Genomic DNA, 24,060 nt, shown 5'->3' with positions numbered 1-24,060 from the left:
CTATTAAACCATTACGTGGATGATTAGTTGACATTATTAAGGCGTTGCGTGTGTATTTATCTCCATAAATTAGGGCAGGACAAATCCCCCATCTCTATCTCTTCATTCTCACTGTTCTTTCTTCGAGCAACCCCGATCAAATTAGATGGCTAAAGATGATGCATTTGTCGTTGAAGTCCAGTACAACGGGCACTTCTTCCCGAGGTCATTTACGTATTTTGATCCAGATAAAAAGGAGATAAGGTACGCTGATTTCAGGGACAAAGGGTATTCTGAATTCATTGCTCACCTAGAGTTGATTACTAGAAGGATGTGCAAAGATGTATACTATTGTCCATACGGCCAAACATTGTGTCAAGGATTTGCCACATTGCAAAACAATTGTGATTATCATGAATTTCTTGAGTATCTTCATGAAAAAAAGAAAGTAACTGTGTATGTGGACCATATGCATGAACCCCTGTTTGACTGGATTGAAATGGAAGAGCCTGAAGTTGAAGATGATACCAACTCAAACGAAGATGAAGTTTATGTAATAGATAAAGAGGTTTGGGAACACGAGATGGATGATGAGGAGTTTTCTATGAAAAGGGCAAGAGCAAGTATTCAAGGTATGCAGAAGAAAGACATGTTTTTGAACAAACTTTGCCCAAATGATGAAAAGGAAGAAGATCCTACTGCCGAGCAACTACCTCCTATATACCCTGTGCACAATTCTGAGCAAGAATGGGATCAAATGGCACCTGTGTTAGGTATGAAATTCACCAATCCTAGTGAACTCAAACATTGTCTTACCAACTATGTTGTTAAGCATGGTTATGATTTGTGGTATGAAAAGAATGATAAAAACATGCTTTTAGTGAAGTGTTGCAAAGGTAAAGAACCTACATGTCCTTTTAGGTTATGGGCTTCTTGGATGCAAGAGGAAAGGACTTTTCAGATCAAGTCACTTAAATCAACTCATAACTGTGGTAGAGTTTTTAAAATAGGCTTAGTGACTTACAAGTGGGTAGGGAAACAATTTTTCAATGTACTTATAGAAAACCCCAAGCTTAGTTTGAGGAAAATGAAAGCTCAAATCTCAAACACATACAACATCATAGTTAGCATTGGACAATGTAGAAATGCAAAAAAGTTTGCTTTGTCTGAGATTGAAGGCACTCTGAAAGAGCATTATAGTAGGTTGTGGGACTATGGCATTGAAATCAAAAGAGCTAATCCAGGATCAACTGTAAGCATGGAAGTGGAAAATATGCCTGATGGAAGTACAATGTTCAAACGGTTCTATGTATGCTTCAGAGGTGTAAGAGATGGTTGGGTAGAGGGTGTAGAAGAGTCATTGGGATTGATGGATGCTTTCTCAAAGGAATTTTCAAGGGTGAACTATTAGCTGCAATGGGTAGGGATTCCAATAATCACATGTTCCCTATAGCTTGGGTTGTTGTAACTATTGAGAACAAAGAAACATGGAAATGGTTCCTTTATCTACTGATGGATGATATTGAAAGAGGCAATGGAAATGGACTTACTATTCTCTCTGATGGACACAAGGTACTACTCATGTTTACTCTTAACTTTATAGTTTAATAATTATTTAACATTGTAAATTGGGCAGGGTTTAATTGAAGCTATCAAGGAAAGGGTTCCTCATGCTGAGCACAGATTATGTGCTAGGCACATACTAGCCAACTTCAACACAAGGTTCAAAGGTGAGCATTTTATCAAGCCTTTTTAGAAGGATGTGAAGGCTACCACAAAACAGAAACATGAAGCTGCTATGAAAGAGATCAATGAATTAGATAGTATGGCATTTAATTATCTCATGGAGAGGGACCCTAAATGTTATTGTAGGGCTTTTCAAGTAGAAGGGGTATTCTGTGATGCTATTGAAAATGGAATTTCAGAGAGTTTTAATGCTGAAATAGTTGAGGCTAGACATAAACCAATAATAGCAATGTTGGAGGATATCAGGGTTTATGTGATGCAGAGGTTATACTATCAGAGGACTAAGGGAGAGTCTTGGGATTTAACTATCTTCCCATCCATTAGGAAGAAAATAGCATATTTGAAGGACAAACAGAGGTAAGAATGTTTGTATTTACTTGTTATTTAGCATAAATATACATTTGTTCATGTGGTCTTACTTGTTTAATGTTTATGTATAGATTCTGGGCAGTGTACCCTTGTGGATATCAACAATTTGAGGTGGTGTTATGTAATGATAGGTATGCAGTTGACCTGATCAGAAGGACTTGTGGATGTAGGAGATGGCAGTTGACTGGCATACCTTGTGTACATGGAGTGGCTGCAATTTCATCCATGAACTTGAACTCAGAGGATTATGTAGCTAGTTGTTACAGTAAGGCAACTTATCTCAACTGCTATAAATATATTATTCATCCTTTGAATGATAGCTCTCTGTGGACACAAAGTGACTACACAAAGCCTTTACCCCTAAAGAGTAGAAGGCTACCTGGAAGGCCATTTACTAAGAGGAGAAAAAGTGCAACAGAAAGGGAGATATCAAGCACACACATAATATCAAGAGTAAAGCAGGTGCAAAAGTGTTCAATCTGTTATGTTAATGGGCATAACAAAAAAGGGTGCCCAACAAAAAAAAATCCAACCACAGGTGATCCGGATCCAGCATCTTCAACTCCAGCTCCAATTCCAACTCCAAGATCAACTCCAATTGCAACTCCAATTCTAACTCCAATTCCAACTCCAGCTCCAATTCCAACTCCAATTCCAACTTCAACTCCAATTCCAACTTCAACTCCAATTCCAACTCCAATTCCAACTTCAATTCCAACACCAATTCCAACTCCAATTCGAACTTCAACTCTAATTCAAACTCCAAGATCCACCCCAATTCCAACTTCTGCAAATCCACATCCAACTCCAAGATCCACTCTTGCAACTCCACAACAAAGGCAAAGATCTACTTTTGCAAGGCCATTTCATAGATTAGTTCAAGTGAGGAAGAGGAAAGCTTGTGAAAGAATCACCAAGCAGTGCCTGAGGAAAAAAGTGGTGACCAAGGATGGTAGTGGTTGTAGCTCAGGGAAACCTATAGATCTAGGTTGATTGCAGGTTTTATGTTGTAATGTTTTGTTTTCTTATGTATGCATGTGGGGTGTTAGGTAGGCATGTGAGGGTGGAATCTTTTGATATTAAATGTGATGTTGTACTAGACTAAGGGACAAAACACTCCAACTTTTGATGCTCTTTTGATGGTGAATGGGAACACCTTTTTAAGAGTGTTGTTTGTTACAATATTACCCTTTAATATATTTTCTGTTTAAATCTATTAACCGCATCTGTTTCAATCTTTTAACTGCATCTTGGTTGTTGAATCATATACTTTGCAGATGTTAACAATTTGATTGATTATATTTTCTGTTGAATCATCTTGGTTCATTACAATATGTTCAATTTGGTTGTTCATTATAATTATTGTTGACAATACTACCCTTCATTATAATTATTGGTTGATTATATAATTAACTGCTTCATTATAATTATTGTTGACAATATTACCCTTTAATATAGTTAACTGCTTCATTATAATTATTGTTGACAATATTACCCTTTAATATAGTTAACTGCTTCATTATAATTGTTATTGACAATCTTACCCTTTAATATAGTTAACTGCTTCATTATAATTATTGTTGACAATATTACCCTTTAATATAGTTAACTGCTTCATTATAACTGTTATTGACAATACTACCCTTTAATATAATTAACTGCTTCATTATAATTGTTGTTGACAATATTACCCTTCAATGTTGAATCATACACTTTAAAGTGGTGTTTGTATTACAATGATAGATTTCATTACCAAAAGCTTCATTTGCATTCATACATATGATTTCATTACATTATGGATATCCTTACAATCAAAATAACAAAATTATGGGTACCCTTTATATTCAAAAGATGTCTACTGCATCATAACTCCATTCAAAATAACTTAACAAAGAACAAGACAAACAACACAATCAATGCTACTTTATGGTGATGCATCTTCTTCTTCATTTCATTCAACTCATATCTAAGACCAAAAATCTCCTCTGTGACCGGATCTTCAGCAACCCATTCCCAAAATCCACATTTTCTCCCTACTCTCTATAAAAAAAAAAAAAAAAAAAAACAAAGCTTTAGGATAAATGTCATAACTTACACACTTATAATAGAGATTTAAAGAGAAAAGCTTCAATCTTAAAAATTGGATATTACCAACGAATTAGGGCATGTTCTGAATCTTTTCCCTGGATTTTGTGGTGTAGTGGAGACTCGAATCCGAGCAGGGAGCCCACAGTAGCACATGATTCGGTTGTTTGAGGTCGAGGTAAAGGAGGCTTGCGACGACATCTTCTTCTCTTCTTCTTCAACTCTTCAAATTAGGGCACAAGAAATATGGGACCTTATGCGAATCTGGTAGTTATAGCCATGCCACCGAACACGTAAGATGCCAACTAAGCAAAACAGGAAGAAGCCGGTTAAATGACTATTTATAAACGGTTATTAGAACCTTAATGGTGCAATTCACACAAAAAAACGTTAAGGACCTAACATGGACAAATAACATGCTAACTAGAAATAAGGAAACATGAAAAGTGGGTGAGCCTTAACTTGAGAAAACTACTTTTATTGGCAAATGGAAAGTTGACTTGGCATTCCTCATGCAATGTGTGTTCAAGCTTTCGGCTTCAAGAATTATATGGGTAAGGTCATGGGGGTGGAAACTGAAATGAGACTAAGTCTTAAACGTGAGTCCTACTTTACTGCAATTAATTTCTACTGGAAACTGAAATGAGACTAAGTCTTCAAGCACGTGACTAGACCAATTACTCTAGGTTGACTGATGCACATGTTGACCCACGGATGAGATTGTATCATAATCCTACATTCTTATCACATTCAGTCAAAACTTATAATGCAATGGCTGGACTGGAAAACAATTTAGGCTAAGCAAAATGTATCACAATGTATTTATGTATAACGTATTTATGTGTAAAGGTATGCCATATCATTCCACATTCAAGCTACTAGGAGTGGAAAATGGTGTTTAAGGAGTAGGATAGAGTGAGAAAGAGAAAAAAAAACAAGGGAAGAAGAGAAAGATAGAGAGGGAGGGATTAAGAAAGAGATTGTGATGCTTCGTAGCTAAACTCACTAAACTCACAGGAACTCACAACACCACCATTTAGGGGTAGTGTTCACTCTCCAATTCACACGTAACACCCATTCCATGTCATCTTATGTCCAAAAAATGTCACTCATTTCGTATAGCCTTACCATCAGTCAAAAAAGTTTAGGTAGGACTACATTGACATACAAAGCTCTCTTATTTATTTTTATTAATTAATAATAAGTAATATTTTAAATATTGTATTCAAAAATCATATTATTATAACTATTATAATGTTTTTGAATAGAATGATCAGTAGAATTTATTTGACGAATATATATTTTAGATGAAAATATATTTGACATCATTTTAGTTTAGGCTTTTGTGCCCTCCATATATAGTTGCACATATTATTAAATGCAATTGAGAAACAATTAGAGTTAGGGGCGATCAATTGGCCCAATCAAACTAAGACTAGTTATCATATAGCGGGTCGGGTAACAGTTATAAAGATTGACTATTTTCTAGTTTAGGTTTTAACTTGTTCAATGCCACCAATTCAGGTAAAGAATCGAGACGGATATGGAAAGTGAGGAAACATAAATTTGTTCTCTTTTTTAAATTGTCATGCCTCATTTGTTTTAAATCGGAATGGCATGATGCTTTCCAATATGTAATTTACCATTTGTATTTCATTTTAGATTATAAAAATACCTTATTTTGCTTAAATATTGATTAATGTTCCGTTTGATAGACATCTTTCCAGGTCTAAATTGATATTTATGGCTGAATCGAAAAAACTGTTTGACTTGCACAAAAAAAAAGTTTTTTCTAATAAGATATATTTTTCCCAAAAAGTCTCAAAACCATGTCTTTATGGATTGAATGAAACTTTATGCCAAAACAAAAAAAATGACACACTTTTTATCGGTTTTTTCCTCTTTCTACTCCATCAATACCTTTTCTCTCTGTTAATTTGTAACAAAAAAAAGTCAGACATTTTTATGTTTTGTTTTACTTGTAGAAATTCTTTATTTTATTTTTTATTTTTATGGGAAATCTTGATTTGCATAAAAAAGAAAATATATGTTGATTTTTTTATTATTGTGTAATTTATTTTGTAGGACAATAGTTTTTTTTATTATTCAGCAACTTCATCAATCACAGTATAAAACAACAGGGTAGTATGATTATTTTTCATTATTCAGCACATTGAATCAGACGTACAATCAAACACCATGATTTCTTTCCCAGTCAGAAAACTTTCATAGACATCACTTTCCTATACATCAACTATCAAATGAGACCTAAGTTAAAGACCCAAGAACACTAAGTATTAAAGTTGAATTGTTTTTTATGCACAATATGTCAACTTTTTAAAAATTGGTTCGAATTGGAGATGAAAATGGTCACCATACCTATTCAACTTGAAAAACTAGTTTTTAAAACATTGTTATTTAGTACTTTGTAATCACATTTTTTATTTACAATTAAGAACATCACCTCCTCTTATGTGAGCTAATAAATTTTGTGTTTTGTTTGTCTTTTTTTTTTTTGACAAATTAAATTTGATTAATTTTTTCGTTATTCCGTTCATTTTTAGTTGTTCACCAAGGACATGAACATTCATTATATATAACATTAAAAGGGAGTTGGTTTGTTACAGTTAATTTCAACGCGACTTCTATCGAATATAATAATATTTCATATTTTATGATTTTATCTTCTTTCTATCCACTTAGTTAAACATGTGTCATTTAAGTCTATGATATCTTTTAAGTATCCATCATGTTATCACAACAAAAAAAACATTACCTTTAGCGACGACAAAAACATCCCAGTTGATGCATAAAGTCGCCGCTAATACTTTTAGCGACGACATGTTGTCGTAAAGGGTCGCCGCTATTACCTCGTAGCTAATATTCAGTTTTCGTCGTAACTAACTTCGTCTCTAATGGTTGTCGTCGCTAAAAGTCTCGGGCGTCGCTATAGTGTCGTATCTGTTGATAATATTGCCACCGGTCGGAGTTTTTCCGGCAAGGCTCCCCGGAGGCAGGAGTCGTCGCAACTGGTGAATGTCGTCCCTAAAGATGTCGCCGCTAATGTATTTTTTTTTCTAAAAAAACAATTTATATATGATATAGTTTATATATTATAAAATACATATTTGATAAAAATACAAAAATCAATACATACTACATTACATAAAACATCAAATAACATAAAACAATATATACCACATTACATAAAAACATACCACATTACACAAACTATCTAATAATTCCAAAATATATTATCCATAAACTATCTAATAAATCCAAAATAACATCATCCATAACATAAAACAATAAATATTAGGCGTCTTCGTCTTCCCTATCGTTGTTTTCCGCATCGTTGTTTTTTTCGTTGTTGATTTGGCTCTTAAACGAGTTAATAATATCTCTAATTGTCACCACAAACGTCGGATTTTGAAAAAAAAAACGTTAACATCCACATCCTACAAAGTAAGTATATAAGTAAAAATGTCGAACTAAAAAAAAATTATTATTACTTAACAATAAAGTCACAAACACATTAACTCATGAACAATTTAACAAACTATCAAACCACCAAATGAATTAAGTCCTTAACAATTTAACAAACTATCAAACTATCAAATCAATTAAGTCATTAACAATTTAACAAACTACCAAATTACCAAATTCATAACAAATGAATTAACCACTTAACAAATAAGCAAAGTATCAAACTACCAAAAATTACTATAAATGCATCAAGTTCTTAACAATATAGCAAAGTTACCAAATTCTTTAAGAGTTTAATAAGTACTTGTGTTGGTTGCGGTGCTTGTGACTGTGACTGTCATTGGGATAGAGCACTTGTACTCACTATAGAAGGAAGTATAGTCCTGGTGCCTCTCGCATGCCCCCTTCGAACACTTAACACCTTTTCAAATATTGTGATCCAATCAATGGAGTTCGGATCACCACCAGAGTTGGTTATGTGTTGGGTCTATAAAGCAACCTCGCCAACTAAAGTATTAGATATTTCACAAAGATTATCAATATACTTTAAAACTAACACAAAAAAACAACAATCTACTTCATTTTTAAGTAATAAAAACTTACATATTGGTCTTCAACTAACAAATCAACAAATTCACCTTGTTTATTCACATGCCCATGGTGAAATGCTTCAAGTCTATTCAAATTTTGTTTAACATTACAAAATATGTTATACTTGAACAAACATTAAAAAGTATTTTATAACTGAATAAACATTATTGTAACTTACACTCTTAAAACAAGCACTACCATAGTTGCACGTCCCTCCACGATTCTTAACTACTTGCTTCTTTCGACATTCTTTGTTTTCACTGGATTGTTTTTGATGTTTATATGTTAAAAAGTGGTTAATAGAATCACTCCAATGCTACGGATCCATACCATCGGGGGCTCGATGTTGGATAATTATGGGACCACTTCATAAATATGTATGATATATTATTAAATCCAATTATTATGGTAAGAATATAAATTGTTGATGGACCGATTTATAGAATATTAACTTACCTTGTGGGTTGAGTTCCCGGTTTGAATTAAGATCCTTAAGATCCCTTCCATCTCTCACATTAGGGTATATCTCCATCTATATATATACATGTGATGAGGAGCAATCAAGACATACGAAACACACATGAAAATTTGTTTAGGGTTTGTTGAGGGATTTTAGAGAGGGTTCTTGAGATCAACTGGAAACTCAACCCTAGTTCTTCAGAACCGAAGATCATAATGAAATCAGGTAGTTCTTTCATGTTTAAAGTTTTCTTTTGACATATTCGAGATTAAAGATCTAAGGTTTATGTTTCCGCGTTTTATGTTTTGGTTATCAAAATAACCAACACTCGAGCCCTTGCTGCCTCCACATCCTCTTGCAAATCAATAAAACGAGTTTTTGCACGATGTTTGCAACCTCTATACCGTACACATATCCGATTGTTCAGTGACGCACAATAAACAGAAGACATGAGACCATTTGAAATCGCTCCAAAATCAAACTATGTCTACAAAAAATTAGTGAAGTTAAAAATATATCAAAATTAAACATATTAAATATAACTTTATAAATAATTTACTGAAAAATACTAGAACATGTCATTCCTTTCAGCTTCAAAAACTTCTTTCCATGTGTCCTTATCCAAAGCAATGTTCCCCCACATTTAGAAACGGCGGGAACCTTTACCGACGACAAAAGAGGCATTTGTACCTTTACAGACGACAAAAGAGGCATTTGTTTGATGTCGTCGCTAAAAGTTTGTGTCATTGCTAAAGGTAGCGTCGCTAATGGGCTTATTCTTTGTTGTGTCTTGCCTTCTAACAACTCATTCCATCTTTTAAGGACATAATACCATAAAAGAGTCATTTTGTCATTCCCACTTCATAAATCTTCAATGTGAAATTTGCCATGTGTTGATTAAAAGATCAAAAGAGAGTGAAGATTGTTGCAAATGCTAAATGTTGATTTACGTACGAAATATGTAGTTGTAAGAACACAATACCATCGCAACATAACCAAGTGATCATTGATCCAATATTATCATTTCATCTTTTAGAATCCTTGAGTTTTGAGGTCAAACAGTATTGCTTTCGTAGGGTTTAAAATAAGATATCCCACATGGATCCATATAAATGCATCAACGGTACTAATAGAGTCTCACGTTAAGCAGACAAAGGGGCTGTTTGCAGAATCTGAATTTTTAATAGCTGAATTTTTAAGAAGTCTGAATTTCTAAGAGGGTCTGAATTTTTAAGATCTAAATTTTCAAATGTTGTTTGGTTGGAACCTCTGAATTATAGTGCTGAATTATAAAAATGACTATTTTACCCTTCTATTTTATTTTTCGCTTAATTTAATGATTTTTTTTATAAAATAACCAAATCAACTTTTTTTTTATAAACACTATATAAAATCCAGATTAAACATAACTGAAAATTAATATTAATCCAAATCAAACATAACACGATCAACAATAAATTTCAACATATAAGCACATAATAACAAGATCAACAACAAATTTCAGCAAATGAAAAAAATCAGCAACTTATATTAGCAATTAGGAACACATTTTCTATAAAAAAATCTATCTGAAAAACCAGTTGAACTTGTATAAAAATTTTCTGAAGAACCAATCCTTTCATGTATATTCTTCATTACCTAACCATGAGCTGCACCACAAATCAACGGAAACATGAGGAAGGAATGACCAATCAAGTATGAATCAAAATAATTATACCTAATTACATCTCTTGTTCATTAATTTCCTATACGAAAAACAGAATTAATACCTATGAAAAGAAAAAAAATGTAGAAAAACATAAAACTGGGAATGAATTTCAAAACTCGATTTTTAGACATAAATTTTTGCATAGATTCTTCAAAATCTCGATTTCAAACAGTTTTCAGGTTTCAATTTCGATTTCAATAACTCGATTATGAGAAAATCGATTTCAAAATTGGAGGATGAAAAACACACCCACAGAGAAAGACCGGAGGAAGGCGGTGACCGGTGGTGGTTGTTGGGGAAATCGATTTCATAAACTCAATTTAAGAAAATCGATTTCAGAAAATTTGGGAGTGATAGAATTTCAGTGATTGGAGAAGAACGAAAGCTAAACCTGATGTCTTGCTGTCGGACCGGGGGTATAGGACGGTGGCGTCGGAGGTCTCATGTCGGCGGTGTACGACGAGTTCGACCGAGAGGGTTGGCATGGAGACGTCAAAGAGGGTAGCGGAAAGAAGAGGGAGGAAGAATGAACAGAGGCGGAATTCTTCGGTAGGGTTGGGGCATAAAGGGAAACGTGTTTTTTTTTTTTTTTCTTTTCTTTCGGATGTGGCTTAGAGTCTGACCGAAAAAAGGTTATTTTAAGATTAAGATGCAAAAATAAGAGATAAACAAACATATTTAATTGGACAGATTCAGACATAAAGAGATATTAAGTGGTAAACAAAAAGCCTCAAATCTTTTCCACGTGAATATACGTTGGATACTCATCTTTAGCTCTTCTGAAGAAACAACCAAAAACTCCACATATTTAACAACGACAATCAATCGCATACAAAGAGATAACATCCGATTAGTTGCAATAGCTTTCATTTACATGTATAGCAAAATATACAAAAATAAGTTCTAATTCAACGATAACAAACGAGAACCGATAAAGTACAACGAAACGAAGAAGAAAGCTACTATAAAAGACCTCAATTCTGGATGCTGCAAGACTCCTCCTATACATTCATTCAACCCTTTTTTGCCTAAGACGATTGTTTCACATTTTGGTTTTGGCAAGAAGCAGAAGCCGATGTCGCCGACACATTAGAAAGACGCGATTCAGGGCCATCACTGGGATCATGATCATAACCGGTCAATGAAGTCAACTTTGTATTATCAACAGATTCGACTGAAGAACGAGCCCCGGTATCTTGATTTGAATCAGAATCAACACCATTTGTAGTATCGGGTTCCGTGTTTGAATCCTTGTTGTTACTTACCGGTGATTCTTCGGTCCTAAGCAATGAGTTCACAGCTTCTTTCATCTTTTCACATTTGGGACTTATTGTCTGTGTGATCACTTGAGAAAGTGCTCTCTCGTCTTCTCCTGGTTCTAGCTTGTTCATCAAGTATTCCTTCACCGAAACACCTTTGTCCTTGTCCTGTGGTTCCATGCTGCTTTCATTGTTCTCTTTCGCTTCAGAACTAGTTTTGGGATCGTTAGCATCACGCGTTGTGGTGGTTTCCGGCGAACCGTTAGCGGTAGGTGGTGGTGGCGGCTCGTTCTTGGATGGTGCTTCTGTCTCGGAAGGCCCTTTTTTAGTTTCTTGAGGCTGCTCTTTTGATGAATTTGTCTTCGTGTCTTCTGAAACCGAAGATCCAGACACTGAAAATACACATTTACAATGTCAAAATCCGTAATCTTTGACATGACATGATAGAGAATAATATGTGATTTAATTACATGGCGTTGGGGAACTAAAAATTTGGGGGCGTTGTTTATCATCCTTGACAGGACCAGCGGATCCTGGAGGAGTGGAGAAATTAGGGCTTCGCAACTCATTATCATCTCGACGTTTTCTCCCGCTTAAAGTTTTCTTTAATTTTCTGGCCTTCTCTTTCACCTTTGAGAACACTGATTTCTTATGGTGGTTTCCACTTCCAGGGTCGTCGTTATCATGGCTCTTTCTTAGCTTTAATGAAGAGCTAGACGACCAACTTGAGGAATCACCTACGTACGAATCAAAATTCAAAACAAATTAATTTCTCATATTCCTTCCAAGATTCAGATTTCAGAAATGACCAAAATTACGAATTTACCCACCACTCTTGGAGCCTGGCGAGTTTAGGGGTCTTGGAGCATTCACAGCATCGATGGTCGTTGTTCTTCGCACATTGTCTGGTTGAGCCATTGCTTCTCCTTTCACAAAAGCATGGCTCTTTGTTTCTACGTTAACGCAAACACCAAATTTAACGACAAATTATTTTTTCGATTTTCATGCCACAATTTCAGGGACTTGTGTGAACATTATAGGATAATTATTATAACAAATCAACGGATGTTGACTAGGTCCTGCAGCAACCGTATTCCCCCAAAATAGCAATCTTTTCTTTTCGATGGTATATAGGTCTGTTTTTCTCAAATAATGGATTATTTACGACATGTAACTTGTGCAATAAAAGTTGTACATAGATCTTGGCTCAAGAAAAAACGCACTGCTTTATGAAAGGTAAACACATGAGTTATCAGTAGCATTACAATTTACACATACAAACAAGAAAACTGTTACATCAATCAAAAATCTCATTTTAAGATTTTGTTTTCGATTTCTTCCAAAGTCAACCCTTTTGTTTCGGGGACATAGAGTAGCACGAATCCAAGTGATAACAAAGCAATCGCACCAAAAAGGAGAAAAAGATTTTCTGCCCCAAGTAGCTCCTGTACAATTTACAAAAAAAATTTAAGATATATGATATGAGGGGTTGACTTTGGAAATGTTGACTTTTGAGTAGTTAATAATAACACCTTCAATGGAGAGAAAGCAAAGGTTACTAAGGCATTTGAACCAAAGTTTGTAAGAACTGCAAGACTAATTCCTTTCCCTCTTGTTCGAAGAGGGAATATCTCTGACACCATAAGCCAACTTATTGGTCCAAAAGATATCTGAAAAATCACAAATTCCAAGTTAAATTAACTCACACACAAATAAAGCCACATTTTGCAGATTAAAAAAAAAAATCTAAGAAAAGGGTTACTTACCTGGTAGCATCCAACATAAAGAAGTAGAGCACCTACAGCAACTAAGGGGAAGCCTCCAAGGAATTTGTAATAAGCCGATAGGAGAAATAATGAAAGGGTCTGTAAAAGAAAAAAGTAAAGCACAAATGTATTCAGTTTTTTACTTAATGAGCTTTCCCCATTAAGTCCTAACTTTTTCTTAACAAACATCATTTATTAATCCACCCATGTGGGAAAAAAGAAACAGGGTCTAATTAGTCTATAAAAGGAAAGAAATAGATGCATACAATTCCACTAATTCCTCCAATCAGCAACGGTTTTCTCCCAAGATCATCAACCTTCAGAATCGCTATACTTGTCATCAACAGCTGCACAACCATAAGTTATATACACTTAGAAAAAGATGACTAACTTTTTGAACTATAATCCTAGATTTTTAAGGACATTAACAACTGTTTACATGAAACAGCCAAAAGAAATAGCACATTCTTGCAAAAAAGTACATTTTCTTTTACCTTTTTTGTCTGTAATGAAAAGCCAGTATTAGGTAAAATGTTTTACATACCTTAAAGACACCGATAATGACTGAAACACGTGTAGCATCAGCAGCAGCAGAGAATCCAGCTGTCTTTTAGTCCACAATTCACAAATATATAAAGATGAATACATATACTTATATACATATATGTATGTGTATAGATATACAGATGCATATACATATATTTATAGAGAAAAGTTCTGTATCAAATACCTGAAGAATTTGACCAGCATAGTATAAAACACTTGGTTGCCCAGTAATCTGTTACATTGAGAGAGATTACTTGGTAAACTTAAAACAAGAAGAAGCATATGATTCATGAAAAAAGAAAAAGAAAAAGATATATAAATTTATGAATGGAAAACAAGAGAAGATTGAAGTTTGAACTATTACTTGTTGAAAAAGGACCAAACCTCCACCAATCACAAAAGCTTTCAAGCTCGTGCCTTGAAAAACCTCAAATATACTCCCTTCTGATTCCTCATCACTACCATAAGCAGATTTCAAAGTAACAAGTGTGTCCTCTATTTGCTTTTCAGAAACTTTATCACCAGAAGGCCTCCCCCTAAGTTTGCTTAATGCAACAATCGCCTGCTCTTTATACTCTTGCAAAGATGCCTTACCTTGTACAGCTCTTAAAAGCAACCATCTTGGGGACTGAGGTAGACCCCACACACCTAACCCCATTAAAAGAGCAATTGGAGCACTGAACCCAAACATATATCTCCAACCTCCTATAGCATCTATCTGAAAGCTTCCTACAAAGTATCCCAACTGTACAAAACAATTTCAGCCTTTCAAATTCGGTTACATGTGAAACAAAAACAAGTGATGGAGTGGAGTTTTAACTTTTAATTTTTAAATACCAAGATTCCAAGAACTATGAAGAGTTCTTTTAGAGATATTAAAGTCCCACGGATTTGAGAAGGGCAAGTCTCTGCAATATAAAGTGGAGCACCATGCATAGCCTGAAAAACCAAAACAAAGAGAAAATGTTTGATTTTTTTAAGGATGATTTTGGATCAAAGGAAGCTAACTACTTACCAAACCAATGCCTAAACCATAGAGAACTCGACCTAGTAAAAGAACACCAAGACCTGGTGCATATGCTGTGACTGAACCACCAACCAAATATAGTAAAGCTGCTAATAGAAGTTCACGCTTCCTACCTTCATAAATCAATAATAGCTAATGTTTCATAATCAATTCATTAACATTATTGATGTCAAATTGTTTATTACAAGTACCTAGGAAATCTGCAATTGGGTAGACTAGGATAGAACCAAAAAGAGCTCCATATAGGGACCCAGAGACCTGCATTCAGTTACAACTTATTATATAGATTAAGTAACCAAAGTATAGCTAATAAATAAATAAAAGTAAAACAATCATAGATAGCTACTCACCACAAGGCCGAGTTGAACAGCAGATAGATTGAACCATGTTGTGCCACTAAGCTCGGCTGACTGTAGAACAATTAAGATAAGTATTAAATTTAATTAATATGTGGAGTATTCTATTGAATTTTCTTGTTGAGGAACTAAAAAAAATTGTATGTAGATGATGAGATTGATACCTGTAAAGAGAGGGTAGCACCAGAGGTTGCACCAATGTCATATCCAAATAGTAAACCACCCAAGGCTGGGAATACAAACCTGAAAATTTTAGCACCAAAAGTTGCAAGAGAAAATAAATGAGGGTGGATTTGTAAAGACTCGGGACTTTATGGGAAAGAATCATTTCCATGTCTTTCTCCATAAAGTCGTTCTCTTTTTGTAGATTATGATTTCCCTTTCTATATATGACTAAGATAGTTTTAAAGATATAAACGAAAAATCATAATTTGAAGTCGAAAAGTCCCACGACAAACTCACAAAAGTTGGGACAAGTTACTCAGTTTAGAGAGTTTAGCAAAGTTCATTCTTTTTAGGAGTTGCCAATTGCCATGAAGAAATGATCATCAGATAACTGTAAAATTAACTACCTATGTTAAGTTTAAGCGCCTAAACTTAAAATGATTATATGATATCGGATAAATAATAAAGCAGGTTGTGAGCGCAAGATTGAAAGAAGCTAACATACGGCAGAATTACAGAAGACCAAGAGAAATCCTCTTGATATGCTTCTTCTCCTGCTGCTGAAGCTCTAACCTAGTTTAATGTCAAAAAAGAAGGAAAACCAAAATCAGTCATCCAAATTAAAGAGATGAGAACCAAATTCAGAAGAGAATGTGGGTTATAGTTCAATCACCTTCGAATTGAGCTTTCTAGATGGAACTAACGGCATGCTTTTGAACAACGGGCATCTGAATTGAGTGTTGATTTGTGAGAATGAGCTGCTAATTTGAGGAAAGCTCAGCAGATAACTAGGGTTTGAAAAATGGGTTCTGTGAGATCGAAGAATTGGAGGGTCTCGGTTTTTCGAATGTGAAGGTGGGTTGAAGTCGTTAAACAGAGGTCGGGTTGAAGCAGTAAGCGCCATTTCTGCAGTTGGTCTGCGCAGAGATGAGTTTGATCATCTTGTGGTGGATTTGTAGCGATGGAATTTAAACTTTTGGATCCACCTCATTAAATGTTTTTTAACTTTTGATCGAATTCGATTCCATGAATTGAAACAAACAAGAGAAAATATAGGTGATCAAAATCAATTAAGCTTAACCTGAAGGGTTAATTGCTAGTAACACAGAGACTTTTTGGAAAAAAGGTTTCCTAATTTTATCATTATAAATACAATATAAAAATAGGTTGATTGTAAATAATGACAATAAATTATGTCATAATTTATAATTACAAAGTACATAGAACCTATATTACTATAATTTTCTAGATTTCTTTTTGTAACGATTAAGTTTTTATATTCATTTTGTTTTGATAAAAATAAGTAATTACTATAACTGTGGCTTGTAACATTGCATATATTGAATAATAATCCAATTGAAGTGGATTTGATATTAAAACAAATAAATTAAAGGACTTTAATAATAAAGTTGTAACCTTGTGATTTTTTATATATTGTTTTTTGAGCTATGTTTCACATATCAGTTTATTTTTTGAATATTTTATTTTATTATTATATTTGACATACCAAAAATATATTATAAAATAGTTTTTCTTTTAAATCATTTGGACTAACGTTATATCATATATTAACTATAAAAACTCAATTTTCTATAAATTTTTTTATATTATTTTATATATTTCAAATTTTTTATTATTCATTTTTACTAATATTATTTATTATCGTTGTCAACTAATTTTTCAATTATCAACATTGATTTTGTGATTATAATTTATTTACTTACATTATATATTTTATCAATTATACAATAAATTTTCATTAAAATTTTATATAAAATTTTTAATGATTTTGACACATTAATTCAAAAATGTCAACTTGTTTGAGACAAGACAAAACTTTAACATATTTAGAAATATGACCGAAATATATACATCTTGAGCTACTTGAAAAAAATACTGGAGTCATACACTGAAACGAAAACCTTCCTTTACTATTAAATATTAAAAATATTATTATATGTTATTATCCAACCATTTAATCATTATAAATAATTAGAATAATAAGTTGATAATTATACGTGTTGGGTGCCTAGTCATTCATAGTCCATATTTTGGGTGTATCCTCTACACTCCACGTAGCTGACCATCACTCGCGGCGTCACCACTCACGGTAATATTTTAATTATGGGTGAGTCTATAGTCCATAATAATATTCTATACATATCCTTAAGGAAGTAAGACGAAGTTTGTTTTCTCTTTGAAGTTTCTATCGAGCTTTTTTGTTTGTTGGAGGACGATTTTTTTTATAAAAGACTAGTTTTGTTTTCTAGAAGACTAAAACGCCAGCAGCCCAGTATACTCTCTTTTTCTAGAAAACATAAGATTATCACTAAAGTTTGCAAAGTCTTAAAAAAATAATAATAATAAAAAAGAGAGAGATTTTGATACCGTAGTATACTAAAGTTTGAAAACTTTATATATTTAGTCACTCGTGTATATTTTTTGTGTATTTAGTCCATAGTCCTTAAAGTTAGAAATTACCGTCTAATTAAAACATTATGCACTGGTTAGTACCTAACAACTGGTTGTATTTCTGATGTTGCATTACATTAAATTATATATTAACACTAGACGAATTATCGCGTATTGCGCGACGCAGGTTAAAAATATATTGTTAAAATATAGTTTTCAGACACCTTTTAGTTAATTCGATTCATCAATTTAGGTTCTTTTATTATTATTATATTTAATGTTTTCCTTTTAACTATGTTAAAATATATATATTGATTTTTTTTAAACATTATTTGATATTTTACTTTAGATTTTAAATTTTACACTAAATTTTAAGCTTATTTGATATATTAATGTAGGTTATTTATTTAATTATGTATTGAAGTTAACAATTTAAGTATATCATATTGATAAGTCACAAATTCTTCCATTTATAATAATGTTTACAACTAAAAGCATATTTAATTTAATAAATTAAGTATATTGTATGGAAATATGAAAAGTTGGGAGTTTCAAATGAATGTGGTGAAAGAAAAAAAATGTTTTCTTTATAATATAGTATGATGATTATAGTTTTAATTTTTAAGTCATTGTGATATATACAATTATTTGATAATTTTATAAACCGTTTAAAATTGTGTAAATTATATATCAAACGTATGATAATCTATATATAACAGGTAAAAACATACAAATAAAAGCATGGCTAAAAGCATACAAATAAACCCAAGAAGAGATCTAATCCAATACTAAGCAAGGTTAGAGCTTTATACCCGAAATGTGTTGGAAATGGAGCAGAGAACCAAGATCTGAAAGCTGCTACTTGAACCACCACCTTGCACCAAGCTTCTCTTCCTTAAATGAGCCTTAAACACACCAAAACACACCCACAATGAGCTCACAACACTCAAGGAGGCTCTAGGGTTTCGAGATTAGCATTAGGGGCTATGGAGGTTGGAAATGAAGCCAACACCTGGAACTTAAAGTGTTTAAATAGGGTGCAAAACCCCAAAATTAGGGTTTCCTAAATAGCGCCCAACTCGTCGAGTTGGCTCCTCCAACTCGCCGACTTGTCTCATTAACCTCGCGACCAAAACAACCTCTACTCGTCGAGTTGAGGCTCCTCAAGTCATCGAGTAGACCCATTAAATCCTCACGATTCTTCATCTTCAACTAGCCGAGTTGGCTCCTCCAACTTGCCGAGTTCGACTTGACATTAGCATAATTCCACAATTAACCTTCTAGATTCCGGGTGTTACATTTTTCTCATCAGATGGATTTCTTTCCAAAGGTTTGTGTTGGCCTTAGGAATTGACTGGAGTGACTCCTACTTGCTCTATAGGGTGTTAAGACTCGAAGGATGCTTCCCTTTGATAGGAGAAAGTTATTTGGACCGACAACTTAGGATTTATACTTAACAAAAGCTTTTTGGTTTTGGTTTGGGAGTTTGCACTCACGAGCTTGGGGTTCGTCCTCTCTTCGAGTCGTTAGCCTATGTTTTAGGCTAAGGCCTTGGATAGCCTTTTTTATGGACCTTGGTTGGTTCAATTTTATTAGGGTATTCGCCTTTAGGCAAAGTTTTCTAGTTATCCTTTAAGATTTTGCTCTAAGTCTTAGGTCGATGAAAGTTGCACTCCGGCCCTAGTCATCTAAGTTAAGCCAATATCGCCACCTTTGGGCATTTAGGACTTAGGTATTTTCGTATCAAGGAAAAGGTTATGAGATTTTAAATCCTTTATTCATTTCATGGGCAAAGGTAGTAGTCCTTTGAGTTAGATTGACACATTTAGGGAAAGGTTATGATCCTTTACAGCCTATTGGTTGCATCATCGCACCAATTTCGCTTAAGTGACGCGGATGATCCGTCCTTGTTATCACTTGGTAAATATGCACAACCTCTTATTGAAATGACATCAAGCTTGAATAATAACTAAACTTTGACACAAAAACGGTCCTAAAATAATACTTAATTGTTGAGGTGTGATTATCCACTTGGAGTTAGATTACATTGCCCTCGCCTTTGTTGTGTATTATTCTGTCTTTTCTCTTTGCTCTAGGAGTAAAATTTGCTCGAATGGTGTGTTTTCCAAGTTCGGGGGATAGGTCTGCCGTATTGTGCTTCCACGATGCAAGCTCCGTTCTGGTGCATCTCCATTATCCGATCGGTATGCCAGAGCTGTCCAAGCCATGCTAATGGACTTGACATCAACAAGTCCTCCCGATGATAACATATAGAGCGAGGTTGTTATATAAATATGCATCATGGATGTCATGGCGTTTCTATCGTATCTTGGTGGGATGTCACAAATTAATCACCTACATAATCTGTTTTGCATGAGAATTGATAGCCATCTTCAAGGTGTTTCATACATGAGTTATACCTTGCTGATTTCCCCCCAGTCTGATGTGGGTGGTGTAGGTAGTTGTATTAGACTATGGTGCATGTGACAAGGTTGCTATAAGAATACACAATGAGGTTGTTTTCATGAAAGTCGACAACAATTCTATTGCCAAGAGCCAGGAAACAAAGATGCTGAGGGATTGTAAGTAGCAGGGTTGTTATCATGATAATGTTCTTTGTTGAATAGTAAACTTGCCATAGTAAGATGTAATGTAGGAAACACCTTATTGATCATCTGAGCACAGGAATACCATGTTGAGAAGAAACCCCAAATGTGTGGTGCTAAGCATGACATAAGCTTATGACGCACGACTTATATTACGCGACTTAGTGGAACAGGTTGGGCTTAACAACTAGTGATCGTGGAGATGTCACTCAGGATATCGTCGCGTAGAAAAGGTCGGGCTTGGCAGCCATCGATCGTAAATATTTCACGCAAAATAGCATTGCGTGGAAATGGATTAGGCTTAGCAGCCAGCGATCACGAATACATCATGCGGAATGACATCATGTGGAAAACGGTAGAGCTTAGCAGTCAGCGATCATAAATACGTCACGCAAAATAGCATCGTGTGGAAATGGATCGGGCTTAGCAACCAACGATCGTGAATATGTCACGTGTAATAGTATCGCATGAAAAAGGATCAACAAAGGTTGTGAGCCTTTAAGCCTTGTTCATGGAGCATGCCATGATAGTGGAGTTAGGATGAGGTTATGAACCTTCTGATCCATGTAGGCAAAGCAGGCCACAATAATGGACTTGGGCTGATAAGACAAGCGACTCAAGGAAAAGGTTATGAACCTTTAGCAAGATTAGGCTTAACAACCTTCGATCTATGTGACCGGCCCAGATGATCGGTCCGACCTGAATGTAAAGTCACTTGATGCTTTGTTGCATCATTAGTTGTAGTGACAACTAGTGTCTCGCTGTCTTGGCTTTTTGTTGAGAGTTTTGGCTACTGAGAGTTGAACAGCAGGGTCGCTAAGCGTTGGGCAACAACTTGTTAGTGAGAGCTAGGCAGCGAGACTACCGAGTGCTGAGTAGCGAGATTGCCTTGAGTTAGTAAACACAACTACTGGAAACCATGACACATGACCATTGAGGATTAGGCCGTGAAGCTGCTCCCTCATTTATAACACTAATGTCTTCCCGGGGATGCATAATCTTATACAATGTCCTCTTGTTATGTAGTTCAACTCTTTGCTCAGAATAACACTTTCTGCATAGTGTTGTGCCAACCCTTCTACTCCTCCAATTTTACAAAAGGTGAGGAGTGAGAACGATACGTATGTGATATTGGGATCCTAGTACCTGAGTATTGTTTGCTTCTCTATATTGCTTTATTCACCCAAATAGGGGTGTGAGTGTACATAACAGACTTTGTCATTTATAATATGTTGTATGACTTGTTCACAGCTTGTTGGTGACCAACAAGACCATATTTTGGTGGTTTTGCTATAAGTGTGGTTGTATTGGAGATTGGTACCTCGTTGAACCACGCCATTTTTGTTGGTTTTCTTTTTAGTGTTTATACTAGTGTGACCAGTCACAGCAGCAAGTTTTCCATAGAAACACCATTCAGGGAAAACTGCATACACCCCAGTGAGGGGGATAAGGTCCACAACCAATATTGGGTAGAAGATTGTATATTTATGCCCACTGGGGGAAACTTTGAGTGATTGGTCAGCAGTGCACACTTCGCATGTCCCCTGTAACTGCTTTATAGACCAAGCCTTACTTTGCGAGCTTGCAGTCGGTGCGCTGTGAGGGTCGTAGCGCTAGAGCGATTATATTCCAAGATAAAGCAATCAGATTTTAGGACGTTTTCTTGAAATCATAAATTGATTCATATTTTCTGTCGTGATTATTTTTAAAATGCTTTGCAAAGTAGTAGCAGCGATAGTGTACTACTATTCTCCCTTTTTTTTTTACAATGTCGAGCGAGTCCAGACCGCAATACGCATTCTAAAAACGTATTTTGTTGAGCGGAGCTTGAGGTACGCGAGCATAAATGGATGATTTTAATTTTACAAAATTAGCCCATTTTATTTGTTGAGATGGCCCAATAAAATAACTAACTTAGGAGGAGCCCAAAGTTAAACAATTGTAGCCCATTTGTGTCACACCCCCGAACCAGGCGGCGGAAACGTCCGAGGGCTCGCGTGACTCAAATTGAATATCATCACAATGAATATACATGAAACATAACATAAACATCACCATGCATTAATACATTACAACTGACATTGTTCACATCAAGTACATTGTCTAAATATTACATATCCATAGCATAAATTGTTTGAAAGTTTTCAAAGCATAACATCCTAACATACTTGGTATTACTCTTCAGCTTACCTGTTACCTGAGAATACAAGTTATTTTGAAAACGTCAACATATGGAATGTTGGTGAGTTCATAAGCATGGTTGTTATGAAAATGTTTTGTGCAGTTTATAAAACCCAGAAAATCCGATATTTTCTGAAAAGACAATTATTTATACTAAAGTGTGAAGATCCATAGGTTCATGCATGAATGATTTCAAATCGTGTATAAATGAGAAGTTTTGCATTATAGTTATTGAAAAGTACAAGTGAATGGTGTTGATTTCCTCAAAAAACCTGATGTTTTCCGATAACATAATATAATTGTTTCAAATTATTATACTGTCACAACGAATGATTATGATTTTCCTTGATTACTAGGATAATATTGGATTTATTTATGTGAGTCGTTATAACCATGCATGATAATGACTAGTTCGTCTGTCTTGACATTCTAGCGAACGCCAGAATTGATCTTAAGATTTTGTCACCCTAGACTGGCCGAGTCTAACTGTAGCGAACAACTGAGGTGTGGGGGAGTCACCCCTGTATAGATCTATACACAAACTCTTGCTCTCCCTCCATGAGACTTTGATTATAACTACATACTACGAACGAAACTTAAAGGTGTCGCCTGTTATTACTCACTTAATCCAAACGAATTTGATTACCATTGATTAATGACCTGTATTTGTTTACTTGAATTGAAGATAATCCTAACAAATGAGGAGAAGAGGATTACGAGGTCCTACTAATTACGTATGTTATTTAAGGTTGTTGGGTATACGAAGGACACGTTGGCCCATTTCGCATTTGATTTATTTGGACCTTACTAGCAGTGCTAATGGGCCACTGAGGCCCTATAACACATAAAAGCCATTGAGGGTCCCTTAAGCATGTAATTGGGTCACAGGAGGCCCAATAGACATGTGTTATTATTGTTAGGCCCAAAAGTCATGTCAATGGGTCACGAAGGCCCAATAAGCATGATTAGAATCTTTCAAGTCCAACAATTTGAATATTTTCTTGTTTTAGGTATAGTATAATTGTCGGATGTTTGATTGAATTGTTAAATCGCAACGGCACGAAGCTTGTCGATTGTTTATAACGATATTTGAAAATATATGTATATTCTTCATTCTATTTTCATAAGTTATAATTTGGTATTTTTAACCCAGATATATTAATAATAAAATAATTGACTCAAAAATATTGATTTGACCTATTCAGCCCTTCTTTAATAAAAATGACAATCTTAGTCCCTTATTATCAAAAAAAACATTTTAGGCCCTTAAACCATTTTCTTGACATTTTTGACCCATAGACTTGTTTAAATAATGTTT

At 34.6% G+C, this 24,060-nt stretch overlaps 2 protein-coding genes across 2 annotated transcripts; both read right to left on the bottom strand.

The window, feature by feature from the left end:
* Positions 1–10,224: 10,224 nt before the first annotated feature.
* Positions 10,225–12,756, bottom strand: LOC145055245 (uncharacterized). Its single transcript, XM_079003544.1, has 4 exons — positions 12,514–12,756; positions 12,154–12,420; positions 10,816–12,075; positions 10,225–10,365 (listed from the first exon to the last, which is right to left on the bottom strand). The coding sequence occupies exons 1-3, from the start codon at positions 12,599–12,601 to the stop codon at positions 11,453–11,455; spliced, it is 978 nt and encodes a 325-aa protein (XP_078859670.1). The 5' UTR covers positions 12,602–12,756; the 3' UTR covers positions 10,225–10,365; positions 10,816–11,452.
* A 129-nt stretch (positions 12,757–12,885) lies between these two features.
* LOC145055244 (Major facilitator superfamily protein) lies at positions 12,886–16,592 on the bottom strand. Its single transcript, XM_079003543.1, has 14 exons — positions 16,217–16,592; positions 16,049–16,116; positions 15,543–15,621; positions 15,373–15,432; positions 15,214–15,280; positions 15,011–15,135; positions 14,833–14,934; positions 14,360–14,740; positions 14,180–14,227; positions 13,994–14,056; positions 13,716–13,796; positions 13,450–13,548; positions 13,216–13,353; positions 12,886–13,128 (listed from the first exon to the last, which is right to left on the bottom strand). The coding sequence occupies exons 1-14, from the start codon at positions 16,445–16,447 to the stop codon at positions 12,994–12,996; spliced, it is 1,677 nt and encodes a 558-aa protein (XP_078859669.1). The 5' UTR covers positions 16,448–16,592; the 3' UTR covers positions 12,886–12,993.
* Positions 16,593–24,060: the final 7,468 nt, after the last annotated feature.

Source organism: Lactuca serriola, chromosome 5 (assembly GCF_051521515.1).
Source record: "Lactuca serriola cultivar US96UC23 chromosome 5, Lser_US96UC23_V15, whole genome shotgun sequence".
NCBI classification, from domain to species: Eukaryota; Viridiplantae; Streptophyta; class Magnoliopsida; order Asterales; family Asteraceae; genus Lactuca; species Lactuca serriola.
This window is presented reverse-complemented; position numbering and strand designations above follow the sequence as displayed.